Source organism: Artemia franciscana, chromosome 4 (genome assembly GCF_032884065.1).
Source record: "Artemia franciscana chromosome 4, ASM3288406v1, whole genome shotgun sequence".
NCBI classification, from domain to species: domain Eukaryota; kingdom Metazoa; phylum Arthropoda; class Branchiopoda; order Anostraca; family Artemiidae; genus Artemia; species Artemia franciscana.
This window is the reverse complement of record NC_088866.1, coordinates 50376848-50402214: the sequence shown is the minus strand read 5'-3', so window position 1 is coordinate 50402214 and position 25367 is coordinate 50376848. Positions and strand designations below refer to the sequence as shown.

The window sequence follows — 25367 nt, the reverse complement described above, 5'->3', positions numbered from 1 at the left end:
GAAGCAAATCTGGCATAAGCCCGTATTAGGATTGTATAAAAATGATGTCTGTTCATTATTGATAGAAAAGTCTATCTACCATCCATCAATGCGTCGTTCCTTGGGCACAAATAAGGTAAATAGTCATAGAGGAAGGGGAAAAAGAATTGGATTGATTTTGGGTTGATGCGTGACGGACAAAAAAAAATATATTTATCATGAGAATATCGTGGAAAAATTGTGATTTTACTCTATGTGAAAAATTGTGAAAAATTTATCATGATTTACTCAGAAAGACTTCAAGTATTAAATGCACTGAATAAAATTGTCAAAAACTGTAATCGTACCAATATAGGGCTATAAAAAAGCAGGTCGTCCATGGTTGGGGTGGGAGGATGTCGTAAAGAAAGATTTAAGGGAAATGGGAATTTCTCGGGAGGGTATAAAGAGGGAGGTTTTGAATAGATTGGGATGGAGGCGGAGGGTACGTAGCTGTGTTGGCCTTAGGTGGCTTGGTGCTGTGGTGAGTAGTTAATAGTATTACTAGTAGGCGTTGCATTAACTTCAACCAGACTCTAATGTATCAAAGAAAGAATTTTACAAATTTTGCAGAACAAATTTTTAACGTTCAAATTTTCGTGTTATTATCAGCAGATCTTTGTACAAGAAGTGATTTGTTTGTCATAATAACGTGTGTCGACATTTCTGTAGATCGCGTATACACGGTGTATCGACGTATCAAAATTTGTTTCTCAGATGCGTATCAATAATGTAACATTGAAAAAATGTGTCTTCGGAACCAATGAATTCTAATTACTTCTCACAAAAAAATATGTAAAACACATTTTGGAAATAACCCAGAAAGTTCTTATTATCGTGAGAATCAAACAATGTAATAAATGGAGTAAAAAAATTTGATTAAGGCGGGAGGGATATTTTACTGTAAATGGATTTTTTTGCTAGAATTCAGCTGTTCAGGAATTTTTCGTGTTTTTTGCAGCCTTTAGTAGTTCATCTTATATAGGCTTTTAAATCATCTACTGTTATATATACCTATACTCATTCTATTCTTCTTCTTACAGATCAAATTCAGTGTTGCGTTCTCTATCATCTGTGTCACCAAGGGATCAGAGTATTGGTAAGGAGTCATCTGATTTTAATGGGGTGACTCAAGCAATTTTTCGTGCGACACCACCAACACCTCCGACACCTGCTCCAGATGCCGGTGAGTAGTTGGAAAATTTAGGAATTTGATATGAAAAAAACTCTGACACTTAAACGTTGGCTAAAATTTTCAATTTTTTTTTTTTTAATTAAGACAAAAACATAAAATGACCTAAGAAATAATACCTCTTAACGTACATTCATATGTCACTTAAAAGAACTAGAAAAGTTTAAACAAGTATGAATTTAGATAATTTTGATTTATAAGATTAATTTAAGTTAAAAATTTTGATTTTAGATATAGACCTCTGGTGTTCTAAAAGGATTTAAGCTGCTCTTTGGTGCTCTAACAGTATTAAGAACAATAAAAAACAATAAGTCCCCAAACTCTAATATTGTGGTAACTCAGTTTTTTGAATAGGGTTATTGCGAAGTTAGAGTAAATTTTCAATGATTGTGAATGCGATTTTTTAAATCGTACAAATGCATAGTTATTTTAGGAAACCTTTAAATAATACCCTTTATAAGAAAGGTGATAAGAGTGAGTTTAGTAAATTATAGTGGCATTAGGTTGGTTTCTGCAGGAAGTAAATCACATAAGATATTGACAATTTTTAGACTAAAAGACGTTGTAGGTAAAGTGTCAAGAGGAAAACAGTATGGTTCGTGGAATAGAAGAGGATGTGTTGGTCAAATTATCACTCTTAGACTAATATTTGAAAAGTTTCTAAATCATCACACCCCGTTAGTCTTTAGTTTTATAGATTACGAACAAGAGCTTTAGTGAAGGTCCTATTCTTGTATGGTGTGCCAGATAAGTAAATAAGTGAGATTCACCCTATGCACAAGAACAATAAGCAGGGCTGTGTCCAATCAATGTTGTTAATTATTGTTGTATGGACTTTTTGAACATAGCAAAGGCTAATGAAGAGCATGGAAGCAAATAAGGTTAAGCATTTCTAGACTTAGATTATGCAGTTAAAGTGAGTGTCCTAGATAAAATTATTAGCAAAATGTTTTTTTTTCAGGAGGTTTTGAAGAGGTTTGGGAGACTAGTTTAAGTCACCTAAAATAGGAGTAAATGAAGGGGAAGATCTGATGTTGGGGAACGAGGATATCGATCAAGTAGATAGCTTCACTTTCCTCTATAGTATTATTAGTAAATTTGACGGACGCTGTGAAGATGTAAAAAGTAGAATAGCCAAGCCAATAGTGTTTTCTTCTGTTTTTTTTTTTAAGTCAAAAATAGTTTGGAGAAAGTAGAAGATAAGTCTATATTATAATTATGGGAACTATGGCAGTGACAATGGTCAAACATGTTTCTGAAACGTTGATTCTTTGAAAACGCAGAAGAACATTTGTTAAATATTTTCCAAGGCAAACGTGTTTCTTAGGTAACCATTTGACTGATCCTATGTCAAACAACAACCTGTACGAAAAATGTGGCTCAATCTCACTGTCTACAGCAATAATAATAAAAAAGCCTGATATGGCTAGGGCACGTTCATGGTTAAAGGATGGCAGATTGCCAAAGATAATTCTTTTTGACCACCTGTCTTTGGACAAACGAAAAGTAGATCATACTCAAATGGGGGGGGGGGGGTCGTAAGGAAGGATTTACAGGATACTGAGATTTCATGGGACACTGTAAATAATTAAGCTTTAAAGTGATTTGGATGGAAGAGAACGACCAACGTTTTGTTGGCCTCAGGTGGCTTTGTACTGCAGTGAGTTATTTGCAGCAGAAGTAATAGCCTATGGTGCTTTCGGCCAAACCTCCAATGTTTTCGTAGTAGGAAAATTCTGCTGTTTTTTTCAAATACTTTTAGTTATAATATACTTTCGGCATGGTTAGTTTGCAGAAAATGCTCCTCTAAAGCTCCCTGTTCTATTTTCATATGCTATTATTCCCTCTGGACTGAGCAATTTTGCTAAAAACTTACGGATAAGCCAAACGAGCTATCACATAGCAAAAATTATGATATTGTATAGACTTTTGTGTGTAAAGACTTACAATATAATGGAATTGTATAGTCTGATATTGTATAAGCGTATACGCCTAAATTTGCTTAAGGAGTAGAAAACTGTCCTATTTTTGAACGTTTTTGACATGTTTTCAAAGTATTTCTTAGTCCTAAAGAAATGCAAAGCCATTAAAAAAATAATAATTAAAAGGTGGATCTCAGCAATCGAACGATTTCCCTCCTAAATTTTTTCACCCCTTCACCCTTTGGTTTTGAAAAATATCTTTTTGTTGTTTAAAAAAAAAACTTCTTAAAGGGGTTATTTTTGTTTCAGTTCACTTGTTTTTAAAAGCAACACACCCCTGCACTGTCATTAATAGCTGCCCCTGTTTTTTGGTTATTTTTGATTTTATTTAATCATATTTTTTTAATTGACAAAATGAGAGAGCTTAGATCCAGTCTACGGTTGATATCACTTATCCATGTCACTGGAGGGTAAGCTGAGGATCGCCTCCATTATTATTCAGGAAATTGAATGACAATACAAAAAATATATTTTTCTTATTTATCCCCCCGTCTTAAAATTAATAGCCATATAAAACATAAGAAAAACAAACGAGAAGTAACGAACCCTATACAGAAAAATGAAGCAAAACGCATATTTAAACAAAACTAATGTGGTAAAGCGCCAAGGACAAAAAATAATTAGATTTTTTAATGTGATTCTTCACTTTCGTTTTTCCATTTGTTTTTGTGTGTTTTTATTTGTTTATGCTAGCTTCTTTTTTTTATTGATATAGGCTTCCAGATGTGAAGCTAAAATATCGGGATTATCATTATTATATTTATATCAAAGTTTTTCCTGTTTTATTTTTTTTTTAATTGTCATATTTTTTTTTTTTTAAATCCAGTGTATGATATATGTTTGTTGCAATGGTTGTATGATTCTAAGAATATATCTTACTACTGCCAGCTAATTCAAAAAAAGAAGACGAGTAACTCGTCAGTTTTCATAGCTTAATCCATAATTTTTTTTTTCTGCAGATTTTACATGCAAGGATGAGGGATTTTACGCACATCCAACTGACTGTAAGCGTTATTTCCGGTGTTTAGATGCTGGCGCCTTAGGGATTATACCAAATGCTTTTGTATGTCCATCTGGTGAGTTGTCCACTCTTTCAAAGTGTTTAATTGCCTACAGCCGTCTTTCCGCCTTTCAAAATAAATTGTTTTTAAATAGGTAGCACTCGTAATTTTCAAAGATGATTTTTGCGAAAGCTATAAATAAAGGAGCTCTAAAACATCTTTATTTTCGCCTTTCGGGTTAAAAAATGACAGAAATTTTTACGTTTGCGAATAGTTTTATTTTTCTATTATAAATTTAGAAGAGAAATTCCTAAACGGGTGGCATAAAGGAGCGGTTCTAGGCCCTATGGAGCCTAGAATTAAATTCTTTTTATTTTACATTGAATTTCTTCTGTTTGATAGTTTTACACTCCTGTTAAGGTTGACTAAAATTGACTTAATTATTAAAAAAGTGTCATAATCGTAATTCATGTATTCCTTGCTTATGAGGCCTAAAGCCGTTGCTGGTTATATACTTTGTTAGGATAATATACTTTTCGTGGTTTATCAGAATGTATTATGGTAATATATATAATATAATATATTACACCTAAATAATGGTAATATATACGGTAAAATATATTATTAAGGTAATACACAAATTTAAAATACTGATATACGTTTTGCTGAGCTAAAACAATCCTTGATAGGACGTTGGGTCAAAATTCAAATGAGAGATTTTCCCCTTGGGCCCATTTTACCTCTATTCATACCTGAAAAGGTGATCTATAGAATCTTTAAAAGTTGTTTGAACATTATAATGTTTCTGGGTCAGTGCAATATTTTTCTTGATATTGCCACGTTGAACCTTGAAATAAAATAAATAATAAGCTCTACTAAAAAGCGGAGCACCTTAGCTAAGCTTTCGAGTTGAACTGAGATAAACGTCCGCGATGACTTATATTGACCAACAGTAATACTTGTCTTTGTTTCCACTTCTACCGATTTTTTTGGATGATCTACCAAATTCCCTATCCATCTCCAGACAAAAAAGAAGATCCTGAAACTACCGAAAATCTCCAGATAACTCTGAATCCTCGGAAAATATTACTTTGTGTTGGTGGTCATTCTTTTTTTTTGATATGGCTCATAGCTGTTGTCTGTTGGACAAAATACGGCTACGCTTAGTTTCAAAATTAAATATATTTCATTATTTTTCGAGCTTCTGTCTGCTTCCGAAGTTTCCCTTCGAAACAGAGCCAACTTTGACAAAAATTGGCCGACGAAATCCCGCTTTTTTCCAGAATCGAGTTTTTAGAATGTGGTACTTTATTCGCAAACTGCTCAAACACCTCCAGAAACACAATATAAATTGAAAAACAGTCCTACTGGAATTTCGACCGAACCCTGAGAGCCACCTACCCTTTTTCTACCGAAAATCGCCGAAGTTTTCCAGATTGTTTGAAAAGAAAAGTAGAAACATTGATACTAGTTGATATTCGCTTTCGCTCGGAGTAAGACCAAACTAATAAATATGTATTTGTGATGCACAGAATAAGTATACACGTTGCTTCTCCTTTGTTATGATAAGATAGTGGTTGGCTTGTTGGTCAATTTCATGGATGACGATTATGATCGTGAGAAGCGTAGAAGGCAATATCGCGCTCATTCAGGGAGGGCCAGGACCCTCAAAAAAGGCCCAAACTCAAGAGTTTCTAGAAATTCGCAATAGCTATAGAGGATTGCAAATAGCTGGTATGTACTTTTTAGCATACTCAGCCCTGGATTTTTAGGACTTTGTTGTAAATTTGACTAGCCAGTTAAAACATTTGTCTGATAACTTTAAAGTGGGGAGAATTGGTTGGTTTGTCTCAAAAAGGCAGCCAAACAAAAGCGTTAAATACTGCCATATTATAAAATGGAAAGTGTTAGTCTGCGATTTTCTTAATGACAAAAATTTATTACATGACCTAAGTTTATCTTGTCAGTTTTTATTATTCATGTCTTGTTGACCTTAACGATAAAATGTGGCTTTGTTTAAGAAGATTGTTGCTGGGTTTTAATGCCGAATTACTTGTCAGGCCCAAGGGTTCTTATAAAACAAATGAAACCTGTTTTCTCTCTACTTTGACAAAGGGTTTTCGTTTGTGGTTTACTTGGATGATCCATCCTTTCTGGGATGGGCTATTTTCAAAATGTCAAAACAACATTCATAAAACAGTGAAATCACTGTCAGAATTGAGGGTTTGTCATTCAAACTGGAAAAATCAATTCTTATTTGAAGTCACCAAATACGATTTCTTGGTTTTTTGTTAGATTCGCGATCAATGCATATTTTCCTGCCGGAAAATTTTTTTTTTTTTTAAAAAAACTGGGATGTCATTTCAAAGCTTCATAGGGAAGATTCAACAACAATTCAAGAATCAGGCCAAAACTCTAGATATTCATGATCCAGCCTTCCTAGCAGTGGACAGTAATTGAAGAACAAATCATTGCTCTTGGATCCCTGAGTTTTGAACTCGTGCTTGATATGGCTCTCAGAACCCTGAAATTAGATCAAGGAGCATAATATCTGGCTTTCGGAGTCCACAAATATGTTCTTTAACCGCCAAAACTGGCTCTACATGCTCCATAAGAATACCATAACCAAAGGAATGACAGAAAGTGGGAGACTTCTCTGGAGCAGCACGAAGGCAAAAGATTAAAACAAAGCATGGTAAATGATGCTCTATTTAAAAAGGTTTCTTAAGAATGTTCTGGTACCAAGGAGGGTCCAAGATCCATAAAGCACTTGCCAGACTTACAAACAGAGTTATCTCTGAACCTCTGGAAATAGGGAAGCTGAAGGATTTATCCGAACGCCACACTAGGCCTGCGAATACCAATAAAATTGTTGCTCCCAAGGTTAACAGCAAAATTTGGGCTCCTCTCTCATCACGGGCCAAACAGAGGGAGGTAAAATTCTAGTTTAGTGACTTCTTGCTATCTCAGAGAGGAGTTAGGTTAGAAAAATGAAAGTTTCAGGGATGGGTCTAGGGGCTAAAGTATGTCCCAGGAAGGTATTTTGAAGCACCTGCTTCCACTACCTCTCCCTCTAGAGGGTCCTGACCCTTGATAACCTTTAAAAATATGTGTTATAAAAGTGAAACCTTGCAAAATAGATTTTTTGCTTGAATGAAGTACAACAAAATTGTTTTCAGCTTCACAACTTTGCTCAATCCCAATTTATAAGGTTTTAAAGATATGCAAATATATTTCATGAATTTTGAAAAAAAAAACATTGATATGGCTCAGAATTCTACTCAAGTAACAGGAATTGTATTTTCTGAACTAAAGGCAGAGAAAAAGCAAGTGGTAACTGAAAACTAAGGTAAAATGTTGTTTTGTCAAAATTTCAATAGGTATAGACCTGTCATGTAGGCAAATTTCAGGGCCCTCTTGAGGGAGAAGGAGTGGAGTTAGGTACTTTGAAATACCTTCCCGGGACATACTTTAGCCTGTAGACCCATCCCTGAAAGTTTCATTTTCCTAACCTAACCCCTTTCCGAGATAGCAAGAAGTCACTAAACTAGAATTTTACCCAGAGGGATACTAAGGCACTTCAAGTGCAGTGGATTATTGCTCTCTCAACAAATTATTTTGTAGAGGCAGCGAATGCGGTTTTTTAGCTTGAAAATCATGATATCAAAGAATAGGTTGTCAAAAACCTAACAGATAAATTTTGCCTGCTTGACCTCGTCGATTATGACCTCAGTCTAAAAAGACGTCATGCGATGATATTTGAAGTGAGTCCAGATCCCATGGTAGCAGCTTATGTACTCCTGAAGTCAAAGTGACGGAGTTTCTTCTCGGTAAGGACGTCGCCAAAACAGCATCCAAAGCCAAATCCATGGTGGACTTGAAACAATTATTTGAAAGACCAATAACGTGTAAAAGGAGGGGGTGTACCGTTATCGCCACTGGCAAAACGACGATTCCCGCTCAAACTACTCTAGAAATTAGGGCCTTTAACTGGAAAGTGGGGTTGATGAATGCTCAAGTACTAAATCACGCGCGGGGCAACTTTGCAGCCAAGCTAACTTTAAAATTTGATGTAAGTTGGGAACTGAAATGGTGGTTGGATATTCTCAATACTTCTTCTAAAGCAATTTATCAAAGATCAGTTGACAAAAATTTGAGCAGTGAGCATCAAGTTTGAGCATCAAAACTAGGATGGGCATTTGTGGATGAACATTCCATGAAAATGGTCACAGGTAAACGATCCTCATAGGGGATTTGACATCAATGTTTTAGAAACAAAAGCTGTTTATCTGGGATTAAAAATCTTTGCTCAGGATAGCAAAGGAATGCATGCCCGGCTATGTTATGACAATGCAAGCGCAGTAGTTTACATAAATAAAAAGGGAGGATCAAAATCTGAGCTTTGTAATTATTTCTCAAATAAGGTTTGGCAGCTGGTTTTGCAGGATAGAGTGGTTATCTGCCGGGAGTGGTTAATATCACCGATGAGGGATCACGGAAGTTTGGTAATGAAAAAGATGGAAATAGAATATTTAAAATTATGCACTATTTGGTATCTCAGTCGGTAGACACTATTTTGATTGCAACTAGTTAAAATTTTCTGATTAAACCATTTGTTTCTTAGAAACCAGATCCAGAAGGTTTTTTCGTATATGCAAGTGTAGCGAGTTGGAAGCCTCATTTCTTCTATGCATTCCTCATTTAATTGGCATCTGAAGAGCCTTAAGAAACAGAAGCGGATCAGGCAACTGGTATTTTGATCGTTCCAAACTGGAACACATAAGTCTAATATCCCTTACTATTAAGGCTTTTAGTATGAAGTCCTATACTTCTGCTTTGATTCCGGTTTGTAGGGCTTGCTTTGTCTCCGGCACGGTTTTTACCACCAAGGATATTCTCCTTTCATAGTCGATATTACCCTTTATGGATGGTAGGATTCGACTAGGCACCAATACAATAAAAAGGGTATACATTAAAAAAGGGTTTGCTTTTGTGGAAGAAACGTGATCCATTCCTTGGAGGCAACTCTACTAGATACCTTGACCGTTCTTGCGGAGCCTTGTCATTCAGGTGTTAGAAATAGTGCATTAATACTGCAAGCAGTGGTTTATCGACAATTTTACCATGAGAGGTGTCTTTAATAGACGACCTAGTCTTCTCAAGGTTTCTAGTATTTGGGATGTAAACGTGTATTTGATATCTTTATATTACTAGCTTCGTATATCGAAAATCTACAAACAAGACACTAAGACAAAAATTAGTAATTTTATCGATTTTATCAGCTTGTGAAAGAGTTCAGATTTAGGCCAGTTTGTCACAAAGTAACATGATACATAATGACGATGAAAGTTTTGTTTTTCAAATCAATAGGTTGTTTAAAAAAACGAAACCGCGCAACCACAAGTCAATGGTTAAATTTTGGTCTTCCTTGTGTCCGGTGAAGCATCTAGCTACTTATGTTAGAATGACGTAATTGTGTTGCGAGAGAAACACTTTGGTTTTGTCCCGTTTTTTTTTTTTTTTTCTATGCCGCCGATCTCAGTTTATTCCTGGAAACTGGTAAGGGTCTAACCTGTGCGGTTTTTACGGAAAGTGTGGACCTCAGGCCGAATTGGTGGATATGACATTACATTTTGGAAAACTCCTCAAAACTCTTGCCTGGGGCGAAAAAGGATTGTTTTTGCTTGTTCACGAGCTAGAGGCTGTGGTGTGCGAAGTGAAGTGGAGTTATATAGCCTATGTCAGAGAGGAGTATCTGAAGTTGTGTAGCCAAGCCTTCGTTTCATCAAACTATGTTTCTGCTTTCGAGTGGAAAGCTCCGTTCTAGTCGGTAAGCTGGCAGGCACCACTTTCAAATCGAAGATGGACTAAAATCTATAAGTGTTAAATATATGAGGCAGTTACCCGACCCCACGCCCAATATATATTCTTTGAGTGATAAATAGAAAAATTTACAGAAGCAAAATGTGGCATTTTCCCACGGGTCTGAAAGTGCAGCCGTCTATTGTCTCTACCCATTTCTGTTCGTGATTACAGCTGATTTTATCATTCGGTTTTTCGGACTTGGGATTGCGGTAGAGAAATGGTATCAGATGTGCCCAATAAACTTTAAAAGTTCTCTCATTGTTTAAGAAATTGGAGCTTATCCTTTGCTCCTTTCTAAGTGGTGACGTTAGAAAGTTGACCTACGGCAAAAAAAAATCAACTTTTGAACTAAGACAGATAGAATTTTTTCGGAGGCAATCGATAGCTCTTGATGAGGTGATAAAAGTATATGACAACCATTTTGTGGTACAAAAATTTCTTTATGAGGTATACTAGTTTCAAAGTTTCAACGGGTTGACAACTTCAGTAGTAAGGTACACACTGAAACGAAATCTAGGCCGATACAAATTGTGAGACATATAGAGGACTTCTAGGCAACAGTCAGCTGTTAGGTAATAATCACCTTCGGCAATGAGGGGTTAGCAACTTTTGCTAGTTGGTGTATCTATTATTTGTTTCCAGTGTATTTGATGGTAAAACCAGTTTGGTTCCGGTGGTAAAACATGTAGGGGACTTGTAAGTAATAATCGGCTGTTAGGCTACAGTCAACTTCAGCGATGAGGGGTTTGCAACTATGTTAGTTGGTGTACCCATTTATTTGTTTCCGGTGAACTTGATGCCTATCACTGGAGAGGGACTTATAAGTAAGAATCAGTTCACTTTGGGCGAGAAACGGCTGTTAGCTCATAATCATCTTCGGCAATGAGGGGCTTGTCACTTTTGCTAGTTGGTGTACCTATTATATGTTTCCGGTGTATTTGATGGTTAAACCAATTTGGTTCCAGTGGTAAGACATGTAGGGGACTTGTAAGTAATAATCGACTGTTAGGCTACAGTCAACTTCAGCGATGAGGGGTTTGCAACTATGTTAGTTGGTGTACCCATTTATTTGTTTCCGGTGAACTTGATGCCTATCACAGGAGAGGGACTTATAATTAAGAATCGGTTCACTTTGGGTGAGAAACGGCTGTTAGGTCATAATCATCTTCGGCAATGAGGGGTTTGCCACTTTTGCTAGTTGGTGTACCTATTATATGTTTCCGGTGTATTTGATGGTTAAGCCAATTTGGTTCCAGTGGTAAGACATGTAGGGGACTTGTAAGTAATAATCGACTGTTAGGCTACAGTCAACTTCAGCGATGAGGGGTTTGCAACTATGTTAGTTGGTGTACCCATTTATTTTTTTCTGGTGAACTTCATGTCTATCACAGGAGAATCTGTGTAAGCAGGAATCTTTTCACTTTGGGCTAGAAATTTGTGCAAATTGGTGCACATTGTGTTCGGTCTCTTTAAATCTGACAGAATTAAGTGTTTACGCAACGGGTACAAACGATAACGTAAAACAATGAGGTAGTTTCGTAATAATTAGTGTCACCTATGGTATTTTAATCCTGAAAAGTTACGGATAGTTTTATAATACCAACTAGATTATATGAGATATTGTTCCAAGTTTTCATCCGTCACGATGTCTACGATTGAAAAAGATAAAGTCCAACTGGCTGCAAAGTCAATTTAGTCCCTTCTTTCGATATTATTTTGTAGTTGTTGTTTTTTCAACGCTGAGGAATAGCCTTTGGTTATGCGATAACTAATTGCGTTCTTCTTTGAACTTCCCGTTGAAAAAATTCAATAGGCCGACAAAATCATCATTTAACCGATAGTTAAGAAACAAGCACAAAGGAGAATGTAAAACAATTACATATTTCCGTCATAATTAATAGAATGTCATCTATGGTGTTTTGATCGTGAAAAGTTAGGGATAGCTTTATAATACCAACTAGATTATGTAAGATGTTGTTCCGAGTTTCCATCCGTCACGATGTCTACGATTGGAAAGAATAAAGTTCAACTGGCTGCAAAGTCAATTTAGTCCCTTCTTTCGATACTATTTTGTTGTTGTTTTTTCAAAGATGAGGAATAGCCTTTGATGATGTGATTACTGATCGATAGCGAAGAAACAAAACCAAAGTGTTGCTCTCGCAACACTTTACTCGGCGATGCTGGATAAAGGTTGCCGCAACACTTCACGTTGTCCGGCCAACGTAGGTCTAGTATTAAACTGAGACGACGCAATTTTTCTTACATACTGTAAGCCTTATATTGCTGGGTCCAAGTCATCTATTTCTAGAAGGATGTGAGAAGTGTTTTTTCTTGCAGTTATAAATCTGTTTGTAGTGCTCATAACACCAGATCTACCTCAGTGTCCCACCTTAAAGCAAGGTTTTACGACAAACCAAAAGAAAACGACAGTTATCTGTCTTTGGAATTTATTCGATGTATTTGTAGTGTTTGAAAAATCTTACTATAAATGAATTTTCGTACAATATCCTTTTTTACAAATAGGGCTATTATTGAATGTTATTGATGGTTTAGGTAATGGTGAACTTTAAAATTTCAGTTTAACTCAAAAGCTTAGCTAATGTGTTCCACTTCGGACTAGAATTGATAAATTGAACGAAAACTTACCAAGTGTTAAGTTTGATTGTAATTCTACTCCAATGAACTCGCAGCACTTCACCGTGAGCTTTACCCTCGCATACTACAAGGTATTCAAAATACTGGTATTGCTCTTGTTCAATCTAAGTGATCACGGACGTCTATCTCAGTTGAACTCTTAGCTACGCTGGGGCTCCTTTTTTGGAGTAGAATTACAATCAAACTTCAAACTTGGTTAGTTTTTGTGTAGTTTATCAATTAAAAGTTACAACTCTCTTCGTCCCGTACAAAATCAAACCATTTACATTTTATCGGTCGCCAAAGTCATCTTTGGCAACATCTAACGTTTTATCGGGATCATATTCTCTAACAACATTTATTCAGTTTTGGCCATCCTGAAGTATAAATCTTAACTTTACCAGGATTCAGGATAGTTTCTGGGCCCTCGGGTTTGTCTTTTTATTTACTCTGGGAGGGAGGCCTTACAGGGGTCGTACTTTCAAACTCTAGAATTGATATTGCCTTCCATGATACTTATTATGTCGTTGCCCATTTTCTATACCTTCACAGGAAAGTTATACCTTTTCATGCTGTGTGGTGCTACATTCTTTTAGTTTATTTTTTGCTGGTTTTCACCCACGTCTTTTTTTAATTTGGCATCTATTACTACCAAAAACTGCATAGCTTCACATAAAAATTTTCTTCGTAACAACTAAATGTTCTCTTTTCCTTTTTTTTCAGATATATAAAGTTTTATAGATTTACACTTAGCAAATCAAATAATCCAATTACGTTCTCACTGTCCTTGTTATTTTAACAAGTTGAATAGCTGTTAGAGAATTTAAAGCGCAATACAGAAGAAATATAGACTGGGAAAAAGAAGAAAATATTTGTGGAGGAGGTAAGGGCAGGAGGAAGTGTGTGGAGATATGCATGTTACTGTGGATTACATGATGGGTGAGTGTGAAGAACTGAGTGAGTTACGAAAGGAACTGGATGAAGATTGAAAGTTTGATTTCTTTCATTTAGATAGTTCTTATGAATTTGGATTTCTTTAATTTAATATAATTATTTAGTTTTAATTAATTTCTTTATTTTAAGTAATTAGTTTACTTAATTTGTGATCTAATTTTAATTCAATATTTCATTTTGTAGAAGCCTTAGGGTTTCTACAGTGATAAAAGCTATTTTTATTATAAGTGCAGTGACTAGTTTCTATGCCAAAAACATTGATATAAGGTTTTATTAAGGAATATTTCTATTTCTATTATATTTCTACATAAAATCTAAATAATATTACATATCTACATGCTATACCAGCCCAATGTCTGGATAATGATATTGTATAATATGTACACAATAATATCTGTTTAATATATACATATTATTGTATACCAACATATTACACGTAATATGTCTATGTATTTTTTCTATTATATGTCTAATACTTCTTAGAGTTTAGCAAGTTTTTTTGTTGATCTCATTGATATCTTTGGAGATACTAGCCTAGGAAGCTATGCTGAATGAAATAAGCTTAAGCACTATTAGGCTTAGGTTGGTTTCAGTTTATCAAATGTCTCAACTACTATTAGAATGCTACTAGAGTTATCTTTCCAACAGAAATGTTTATTTTTCAGCCCTATTGATGCGGCTCATACTAAAGTTGGGCCTTCGATACCCGGCCTAACAAAAAAAATTGTTATCTTATATCAGGGCAGAAATTTCAAGATCTAGGGAAAATCCCAAAGTTATATCCATGCCTCAAAGAGTTGTGTCCAAAGATCCTCTGGTAATTTCAATAAGCAGTTGAACGAAGTTTTGTGAGTCAGATTTATCGGAATATTGTTTTCAAAAACGAATATATTGAGTAACGTAAATGTGGAGGATATTTTGTCACAAAACAAAATTTTCGAAAAAAATAACGCTAGGACCCGAAAATCACTTTATCATAGAAAAGTTAATCATATCCAAGTTGTTGTTTTTTACCATTGGGTTAAGTTATTCCCATTTCTAGGTTTATATTACAATAAACTCTCTGGCTCTTGCGACTACTCAACGAACGTTATATGTAAAGCACCAGTGACGTCTACATTTAAACCCTTCCTCGCATCTGGAACATCACTTGCAACCCGCTCTCCAACAACTACTTCTGAACCATTTCTGGACTACGTTGATTTCAGTTCGGAGGAAAAAGATATATTTGACGATAGTGAAGAAGTCGTAAAGAGTAAAGAAATTACGAGAAGTGAAGAAGATAGTGAGACTGAGCTTGAGAAATTGTTGGACTTAATTCACGAACTAGGTAAATATAATTTTGGTTATCTACTTATAATTTTCTTTTTTATGTCCTCATCTCACTTTATAACCTTTTTGTTTTATTATTTATTCTGTTTTTTTTCATTTTAACATATTATTTCTCTATTAATAATCTTTGTTTATTCTTTACATATTCTTTATATACTCTATTATCTAGATGTTGTATGTATTTGATGTATTTGATGTTATATGCACTCCTTTGATTCTTTGTTTTTATCTTTTCTCTATTTTTCTTCTTATTTCTCTTATTCATATTCTTTATCATTCTTTATACTCTTTTCCCTTAAAGTTCATGATGCAGAATAATTTTATATAGCTTCCAGTTTTAACTATAATTTTTAAACAATGGAAATATCATGTAAACCAATTATTTATGGAATCCTTTGTTGCCAAACTAGAATTGAGGACATGAAAACGAATTTGGATTACTTGAGTTTTAATAAATGGCTATTAGAAACATTCGAGCTTCAGAAGTGTTGGCTGCAATTCACATTTTAGCAATTTATAATTTTATTTTATCCAGAGCTCCGACTAATTCATACACAGACTAGTAACAGTAAAAGAAGAAAAAAAAACACAGTAAAAGCGGCATATGACATAAAAAGAACGTTATTTATTATTGTAATATGTTTGCTTCAGTGCGATTTTTGACAGTACTAGGTGCCAAATAGAAAAAAAAAACATCTTGATTAAAAAATCAGCAAAAGAACTAAAAAAAGGTCTAGTCTTCTTTTGAAGCTTGAAGCTTTAAACACCCTCTTTACGTTTATTCATGGACACTGTTCTCGGCATTCAGGGGCACTCAGGGGATTTTTTGTTTTTTTTTGCTGTTATTTTTTTGTTTTCTGTCTTCTTCTTGTCTTTTCCTCTTTCTCTTTTTCCTTTCTTCCTTTATCACTTGAGTTTCTTTTATGTCGAGTAGCGTGATATGAATGTGGTTTTAATTAGCTGAGGGTGATAACCTCGCTTGCCCTTACAAGCTTATTGCCTTTCTTGGCAGGCGAATGCCGAATAGTATTTGTTTTCTTTTTTAATGAATATATATATATATATATCTCATATCTCTATCTCTGTTGACTTTAAAGGGTTGACTCTTATATCGCTAGCAACAGCTTCATCTGATATTGATTCCAAGAGGTCCATTGGGGTACTTTATAGATTTTTGAAACATGTTTCTAAGACAGTTAAATCGTCAACGAATTTCCGTCTATCTGGGAAATCGACACCAAGACTGTTTATCATGGTAAGAAATAAAATTGGGCCTAAGACAGTTCCCTGGGGCACACCATTATAAATTGGGAGGGGATCAGACTATACGTTCAGGTATTTGACGAATTGCGTTCTATTAGAAAGGAAGGGAAATAGGGGTCAATTAGAAAGTAATCGGTTAGTTATTTTACTAATGTATTATGGTTAATTAAATCAAAAGCTTTTTGTAAGTCAACTGCAATAACATCGAGCCAGGCATTGGGTTTTTCAAGTTTATTGCACATAGTATGCAAGAGGTGAACAAGATAGTGTGTGGTAGGAGTAGAGCACAAATTTATGAATTGCCTTTGGTCAACATTTGGGATTATTTTTACTTTCTACCAATCAGCTAAAAAGCTTTCATATAACTTGGAAAAAACTGGAGTAAGGGTAATGGGCGAACACCAGCAAACTACCCTTCTTTTCTACTGAAGTAGTACAACCTAATTTCCAACAATCAGGGAACTTACCAGTAGAGGTAATTTCATTAAAAAGTACGGACAAAAGTTCTGAAAGAATGTCTGCAGAGACTTTAATTAGTACAACTAGGGTGTCTAGTGACAGGCACTGCACTTTTTAATGTTTTTAATTTTTGCCTCAACATCTGAGGGCAAAATAATAGGAAAATTGAGAGAGTGTAGATAATAATAAGTATTAACAGAGAGGGGAGGGAGGCTTTGAATTATCGAGGAAAGAAATTTATTTAGATTATTGGCTGTAACTAGGGGCTCGTCTTGTAAACATAAACCTATATTTTTACATATTTTCTTAAAAGTTTTTTTTTATAGTTTTGTAAAGAAAAGGTAAAGGGTGCGGTACAAGACCCTTAAGGTCTGAACCGGCGGTGTCGATCTCCGTCCCAAGCCCCTTCAGCCAGGAAGTGCAATGGGGTATGAGAGCCAACTATCCTATGGCCGTATCACTATTTTGGCTTAATAGTAAACAGATTCTTGACTTTATATTTGTATATAAACGCAGAAGCAGATTTGCCTATTTCTTTTTTTATATGTTTACGCAATGAGTTAGCTTCAAATGCTTCACCATCCCAAAAAGGTTAATTTTAAGCCTAATTAGCTTTTTTAACTGAATAGTAATGTAGGGTTTGTCACTAAAACACGATTTTACTTTTTTCTCACGGAAAAATTCTAAGTATTTGACTTTAATCAGATTTTGGAAGTAAGATATTTTAACATTAATGTCATTATTCCCTTTAAGAGCTGGCCAGTTTTCATTAGTAATCCAAGATCCAAACTCGAAAAGGCCTTCATTGGAAATTGGACGATAAGAGAATTGGGTAACGGAAAATGTATGATTAAAGCTGGAAAGGGCTTTATTAATAAACAAAAATGATAACTTCCTCCTAAAGGGGGTAAAGGAACAGGTGAGCTGTAGAAAGTGTGCATAGTTGTGCAAATCAGATCAAGGGTAGTATTTCCTTCGGTTGTTGGTATTTTTACTATCTGTTTTAAATTAAGGGAGCTGCAAAGGGAATTTAACTTTTGATCATTAACACCACCTACTATGAAAATACCGGCCTTTGGGAATTTACAGAGGACAAAGTTGGCACTACTATGCAGCTGCTGAAAGAACTGCTGTCTTTGTGCAGTGTTTTGATTTGGAAAATAATAAAAGCAGCAAAAAACAAACAAATGAAAAGGGTGATGCAAAACTTTGGGTGTCACACTTACCCAAATGATTTCATAATTTCCGTAATTTGAAAAGTTGGGAGTATGAATTAATTTAGGGAAGATATTGCTACCTACAAAAAATAATATGCCGCCCCCTTTTTACCTAGGGGGTGGTCATTAGGACGATGTTTTATGAGTTGGGAGTAGCTATTAATTTTTTTTTAATTAATTTTTAAAAATGTGTCCTGTCAGTACGAATGAAGACGATGAATCATGTCTTAGCACAATTAACAGACAATTTTCCCCAAAACCACAAGATAAGCCCCCTCGGTGCTGATTCCAGCCTGAGATTTAAAGATCTAGAATTGAGGCTGCTGATATTGCAATCCGGGTCATCAGCGAATAATATGTTATGGCCAATATCTATGAAACTGTTACTGATATCGTTCTCACAAGTAAGAAATAGCAGTGGACCCAAACCTTGTGGGAGCTTAACTGACTGAGATTGAGATATTGCTGAAGAAGAAGTATTGCCTCCGTTGGCGCACTGATTTTGGTTTCTTAGGTATGGGCATTAGAAAGTCGTTAATGGGTCGTTAACACAGAAATAATCAAGAAAATGTGACACTTACATAATTCATAATTTTGAAAGAGCCATAAGAAACATCTTAGAAAATGGCAAATTTCATGTCTGAATTGACCTAGGATGGGTGCATAGGCAAAATACGTTGTTCATTTTTCTTTATTTTTTGATGTTTTTACACATAAAAACTGATACTTTTAGCAATAACTGTATAAATACATGATTTATTGTCCTAAAAGGTGTTAGATAAAAACTTGTTTTTGGTCCAACAATGAAATTTATTAAATTACTTTTATTTCAGGGGGTGTCTCAAGAGTTAGGCAATTATTAGCTAAATCGAAAGTATCGTCTTCAGATCCTGAGATATCGAAGGAACAGCGAGAATCTCTTAAAAAATTCCTTGATACAACAGCCAGGTATTTCTTTTGGATGAATTATTATATTTATGCTTACTAATCTATGCCATTCTGTCTTACCGATAATGTTAGTTATTTTGATAAGATATACATTGTTTATATATATATTACATTATTACCATGAGTCTGGAAAACTAAACAGGTTCCAACAAAATATCTGAATTTCTGACGCCTGGTGAAGTGGAAAAACAACTGATTCTACTTCAAGTACAACAATATAAAAATGTGTTTAATTGTATTTATTTATATTCAACTTACAATATTTATGAAGTTGTTGGTTATTATTACAATTTGAAAATTTTATTTCTTCTGATGGATTTTTTATAGAAGACGTGAAATTTTTCAAGCAGAAACGAGTAAGTGACATGAATGTGCCAAAGTAAAAATGGTAAAAATAACCATTTAGATTCTTAGAGGAAGTATTTTAGAATTTTTACGTTTTTTGAATTCAAATTTCATCTTCTTCTTTTGAAGTCCGAGGTCAATTTTACAGCAGAGTAGCAATTTGTAATTGTTTTTCAGATTGAAAAAAAATTTTCTGATTGAGAGCAAGATTGGTAAAGCTTTCTTAGAAAGGTTAATCAAATGCTTATTTGAATACATGTGTAGAAAAAATGGTATTCAGTTAAAAAAAAAGAATGAACTAAAAATATTGCACTTCTAATCCCACTTGTGATTAAAATTTTAAATTAAACAAAGTTAATTAATTGAATTATGTGTAGAAAGAAAGTTATGCCAAGATTTACAAAAACGGAGCCGAGACTCTTTATTTGGTATTTATTTTTGTTTTAACCCCTATGTAACGGGCCATGGAGTCTTGTAGGGGTAGAGAGTTATTGTTGTCCATTTATCTTGATGTTAATAAACTGAAATGAACTGAATTCTGGAAAATCGGCCGAGAAATACAAGAACTGTCACTGAGAATGCACTAAATGGAGCCGAGATTTTAGATAAAGTAGCCGTGGATCTCAGTTTAATGTGTTCTGGAAAACTTCGGCCCAAACCTGAAAAATCGTATTTTAGACAACAACGTACTGATTGTTCAGCAAAGGGAGGGAGGAAGTATCTTTAGACGAATCTCATGAAAAGACCTTCCTTTAAACTTACGGTTATATTTTTTCAGGAAATATTTATTGTTATTGGTAAATTTTTATTGAAGCTACTTATAGTCGAGATGGAATTCTATTTCTTTGTGATTCTTATAATGCTAAACATGATTAATAGTTTATTTTAATCGGAATTGCTTATTTACACATATTGGTAATGATTTGATTTTATAGCTCCAAGGAAATTGAAAATGAAATCTCTTTGTTTAAATTAGTTAAGTGGTAGCTTAAATGACCATATATGTCTTTTAAAAACTAATAAAATGGGAACTCTATTTACAATGAAGAAGAACTTTATAAGTAGTTATGCCGTTCTTGGCTGTATTCTAAGAACTGCGTTATTACTTATTTTATCTTATTTTATTACAAAGAACTATTTAATGTATGCAACGAGTTTGACTCCTGTCAGAACCTTGATAAATCGTTATATTTTTGGCTGGAGAATATTGTTGGAAAAGAAGGAAAGTCCCGTCTGCTCATCTCCAGCACCTCCTAAAAAGAATTATTTCATCCCCTTTTTTGAAATGCGTCAGTTCTTTTGAATATATGCCTTAAATGCGCTTCTCAGGATTTTAATTTCAGGCTAGCAAGGAGTTTTTTACAGGGACAGTGCATCTACTCTCCTAGCTAAACTTCGCTGGACCTGATTTAGGGCTCGAAAAATGTCTATAAATAGAACTATTTTCCTATTTTCCGAAATGTTCTTATGCTGAGAATATAGAGGGGTTATTTATTTCCCACTTTTGAATTTGGGTCCTACCCAAGGGGTTAACCTAATGGATTTGCAATCGTAAAAGGAACAATTGATTGACATGAGTTAATTTTCCGTATTTAAACAGAAAATGAACTACTTGAAAATTTCAGAATTGAAATTATCATGTTATAAAGTCAAATTTGCCTTTGGGCGAGTAATCAGCAGTCTAGAGGCAAAAAATAAGCACATAATATATTCAACTCGGCTACCCTCTTCAACCCCCTCATGTACATAATAATTTCTGTTCCTTCTAAGTTTTAATGATGCTCCTTACTTTTAAGTTGTAACAACTTTTTTTTATTTAATCCTATAAAAATCTTATATATAATTTGTTTACTCTTATATAGGGCGTTAGCGTCAACTGGGGGAAAAACAGACTAAAGTGGTCATCATTTCAGTGATTCATCAAATGACCCCCAGTTTTTATCTTTCAGTGTTACTTCAAGGTTACCAGAAATTATGGTTAGCCATGAAAAAAAGAAAGTTCAACTTCAGGACAGAGACTAATTCCAATTACTCAGAAGGCTTTTAGTTCCTGGACTAATGCCTCACAGCCACATACCCATAAAGTTTTACCCAAGATGTGAGATGGCATTGACTCTTTTTGGAGACCAACTTGGCCTTTGGTCTTATTAGTCTCAGACTCCAATTGGTTGAAAGTAAAAACAGACAAATTAGGGTTCTTGGCCATCATATTTTGCAAATCCTTTCCTTTTTTTCATAAAATAGAGCAACAACTCATACTAGACGAAGAGAGTAAGTTATGTCAAGTGGATTGAGATTTTACAGTTGTTGAGTTAAAGTAGATGCTTTCTCGGCTCCATGTTGTGAATTTTCAGTGAAATTTCTAGGAATTGTCGGTGACAGTGCTTAATTGGCATTTTTTTAGTTAATTGGAAACAAAGATCCTATTTGTAATTTTTTGTTCTTTTTAAGCGCAAGTAATTCTCGAAGAGGTCCAGTAGGTGGCTCTGTTCCAAAGGAAATATTGGAAAAAACTGATTTTGACCCAACTTTTAATCAACATGACACAATTGATGCCAAGCCTCGACAGTATCAAACAATCAGACGGAAGTAAGTGATTTAAATTCAGGTTATTATTAATATTTTTTACTATTGCATAATTTATATTTTATTTATTGTATAGCTCATTCATTTACGAAAACTCTTTTTTTCGAATCCACAATATGTGTTAAATTTAATTTCAATGTATTTTTTTAAGAATAATAACAACCTACATTCAAAAATCAATATTATTCACCAAAAGCCAAACGGTTGTCTTGGGTTGAATCAGGAAAAAACACAAACATCTCTTAAATTCTCTATAACAAGAACGAAAGAAATAAGAGAGAAAAGAAAAGAAATAAAAAACAAATAAAACATAATAACAATAATACTGGGCAGCAACAACTTACTATATTCATGCTGGCGGGTAACACTCGTCAACCTTCAAACTTACACTCACTCTCAACCAACAAACACTCAACCAATAAACAATTATCAAACAGTTCGTGGTAACGAACTGTTGTAAGGAGCGACCCGGCTCAATAGTAATTGAAACTCTAAAAAATGGAATTTTGATACCAATAGTGACATCAAAAGAATGGCATTTTAATGTTGATTTTAAATATATAAGTTTCATCAAGATCAGTTATACCGATCGAAAGTTACGAGCCTGAGAAAATTTGCCTCATTTCAGGAAATAGGGGGAAACACCCCCTAAAAGTCATACAATCTTAAAGAAAGATTCAGGGTATCAGAGAACCTTGTTGTTGAAGTTTCAAGCTCCTATCTACAAAAATGTCGAATTTCGCATTTTTCGCCAGGACAGATCATGGATTCCTCTTTATTTGTTTTTTTTTTTTTTTTGTTTTTTGTTTTTTTTTGTATTTTCCCCAGGGGTGATCGTATCGACTGAGTGGTCCTAGAATGTCGCAAGAGGGCTCATTTTAACGGAAATTAAAAGTTCTAGTGCCCTTTTTGAGTGACTGAAAAAATTGGAGGACACATAGGCCCCCTCCCACGCTCATTTTTCCCAAAAGTCACCGGATCAAAATTCTGAGATAGCCATTTTATTCACCATAGTCGAAAAACTTAATAACTATGTCTATAGGGACGACTTACTCACCCGCAGTCCCCACGGGAGGGGCTGCAAGTTACAAACTTTGACCTGTGTTTACATATAGTAATGATTACTGGAAAGTGTACAGACGTTTTCAGGGGGATTTTTTTTCTTTAGGGGGGAGATTTGAGGGGGAGGTAGCGTGGGAGGATATTTCCATGGAGAAACTTGTCATGGGGGAAGAGAATTACAATGAAGGGTGCGCAGGATTTTTTAGCATTATTTGAAAAAAAAGAAAAAATAAATATGAAAATTTTTTCTACTGAAAGTAAGGAGCAGCATTAAAACTTAAAACGAACAAAAATTATTACGCATATGAGGGGTTTACCTCCTCGTTATACCTCACTCTTTACGCTAAAGTATTTTTAGTAATTTCAACTATTTATTCTACGACCTTTGGGATTCAGAGCTCATTCTTAAGGAATTGGGACAGAATTTAAGCTTTAGGGTAAAGAGCGAGGTATCGAATAGGGTTGAACCCCCTCATACACGCAATAAAAACATACGAATATAGAAGTTCGTTACGTAAATTAATTCGTAAGTTACGTATATTTTTTTACCAATGAAAATGTTTGTAAAAAATTAAAAGTTCTAGTTGCTTTTCTAAGTAATCAAAAAGTTGGAGGGCAGCTAGGCCTCCTCCCTCGCTCCTTTTTTCTCAAAATCTTCAGATTAAAGGCAATTAATTAATATGCAAGTTTCGTTTTAATTATTTATGTGCGGAGAGCCGAGATCAAAACATGCACTAATTCAAAAACGTCGAGAAATTAAATATAAAAAAAAACAAATTTTTTTAAATGAAAGTAAGGAGTAATTTTAAAACTTAAAACGAACAAAAATTATTACGCATATGAGGGGTTTACCTCCTCGTTATACCTCACTCTTTACGCTAAAGTATTTTTAGTAATTTCAACTATTTATTCTACGACCTTTGTGATTCAGAGCTCATTCTTAAGGAATTGGGACAAAATTTAAGCTTTAGGGTAAAGAGCAAGATATCGAAGAGGGCTGAACCCCCTCATACACTCAATAAAAACATACGAATATAGAAGTTTGTTACGTAAATTAATTCGTAAGTTACGTATATTTTTTACCAATGAAAATATTGTAAAAAAATAAAAGTTCTAGTTGCTTTTTTAAGTAATCAAAAAATTGGAGGACAACTACGCCTCCTCCCTCGCTCCTTTTTTCTCAAAATCTTCAGATTAATTGCAATTAATCAATATGCAAATTTCGTTTTAAGTATTTATGTGCGGAGAGCCAAGATCAGAATATGCATTAATTCGAAAACGTCCAGAAATTAAATAAAAAAATATTTTTTTTTTAATGAAAGTAAGGAGCAACATTAAAACTTCAAACGAACAGAAATTACTCCGTATATGAAAGGGGCTTTTCCTCCTCAACGCCCCGCTCTTTACTCTAACGTTTCTTACTGTTTAAAAAAAAGGGTTAAGAGAAAGAGTCAAACTTTAGCGTAAAGAGCGAGGCCTTGAGGGGGAAAAACCCCTTTCATATACGGAGTAATTTCTGTTCGTTTGAAGTTGTGATGTTGCTCCTTACTTTCATTTAAAGAAATTGTTTTTTTATTTAGTAACTTAATTTAAAGAGAAACAAATATCTTCCAAAACAAACAAAACTAAGTCCCATAATTTTATACCCTTCACAATAAAATAAAACATAAAATTTGAGAATAAAAGAAAGAAACAAGACAACATTCAAGAATAAGACAAAAAACAACACTTAACAAAATATTGTTGTTGGTACAAAATATCAGCATAACTATAGAATATCAACGTAGATAACTCTTTTTAATGTAATTCTTTTGTATCCCATTACATAATTACATAATTATAAATTACATAATACGTCCGCTCCTCTCTCCACTTTAGGCTTGTATTATTGCACGCTCATGACCAAGGCCTTATCCCGGGGAGAGGAACTACCGGGTTTTAAAGGGGTTAACCGGGTTTTTAACTCTTTTTAATGTAATTCTTTTGTATCCCTTTCTATTTGTCATGAAGTGGATCTTTATCGCTATATCCAGAAAAGTGAACTAGGGGGGTAAAGGTATAGTCACGAGCAGACTCTCAAAATCTATAAAAATGTGTGTGTGTACTTACATTTGTGATTATTATATTAAAACACTATCCCTCAATTGATAAAACAAACATAATGCAGCTTAATTAATTCAAAAAACTAAATAAATTATATCAATCTAAATAACGAATAAAATTATAAAAATAATAAATTAAAATTAAATACTGTAATTAAAGCGCAAACCAATTTATAAGAGTTGTAAAACATTGACTGTCCTGGGGGACTAGTCATGCACATAATGCACTTTTATCCACAAATTTCCACTGAAACATGGGATAAAGGAAATATAATAAAAATACAAATAAAGAGGATTGGTAGAAGAGGCTCTAAAATTATATGAATATGTAAAAGATCAAATTTTATCAAATAAAGCCTCAATTAAATAAATCAATACCTTTTGGTGATGACTCTTTTTTACCTGAA

At 34.3% G+C, this 25367-nt stretch overlaps 1 protein-coding gene across 2 annotated transcripts in view; it reads left to right on the top strand.

Moving 5' to 3' along the window:
- The window catches only part of LOC136026547 (uncharacterized), a 118872-nt gene that overhangs the window by 81753 nt on the left and 11752 nt on the right, over positions 1-25367 (top strand). For both annotated transcript variants that reach the window (XM_065703233.1, XM_065703232.1), the window contains exons 10-14: positions 1062-1204; positions 4152-4268; positions 14689-14976; positions 18751-18865; positions 21662-21799. In XM_065703233.1, the coding sequence (XP_065559305.1) occupies positions 1062-1204; positions 4152-4268; positions 14689-14976; positions 18751-18865; positions 21662-21799 (801 nt within the window). The remainder of the gene's footprint in view (positions 1-1061; positions 1205-4151; positions 4269-14688; positions 14977-18750; positions 18866-21661; positions 21800-25367) is intronic.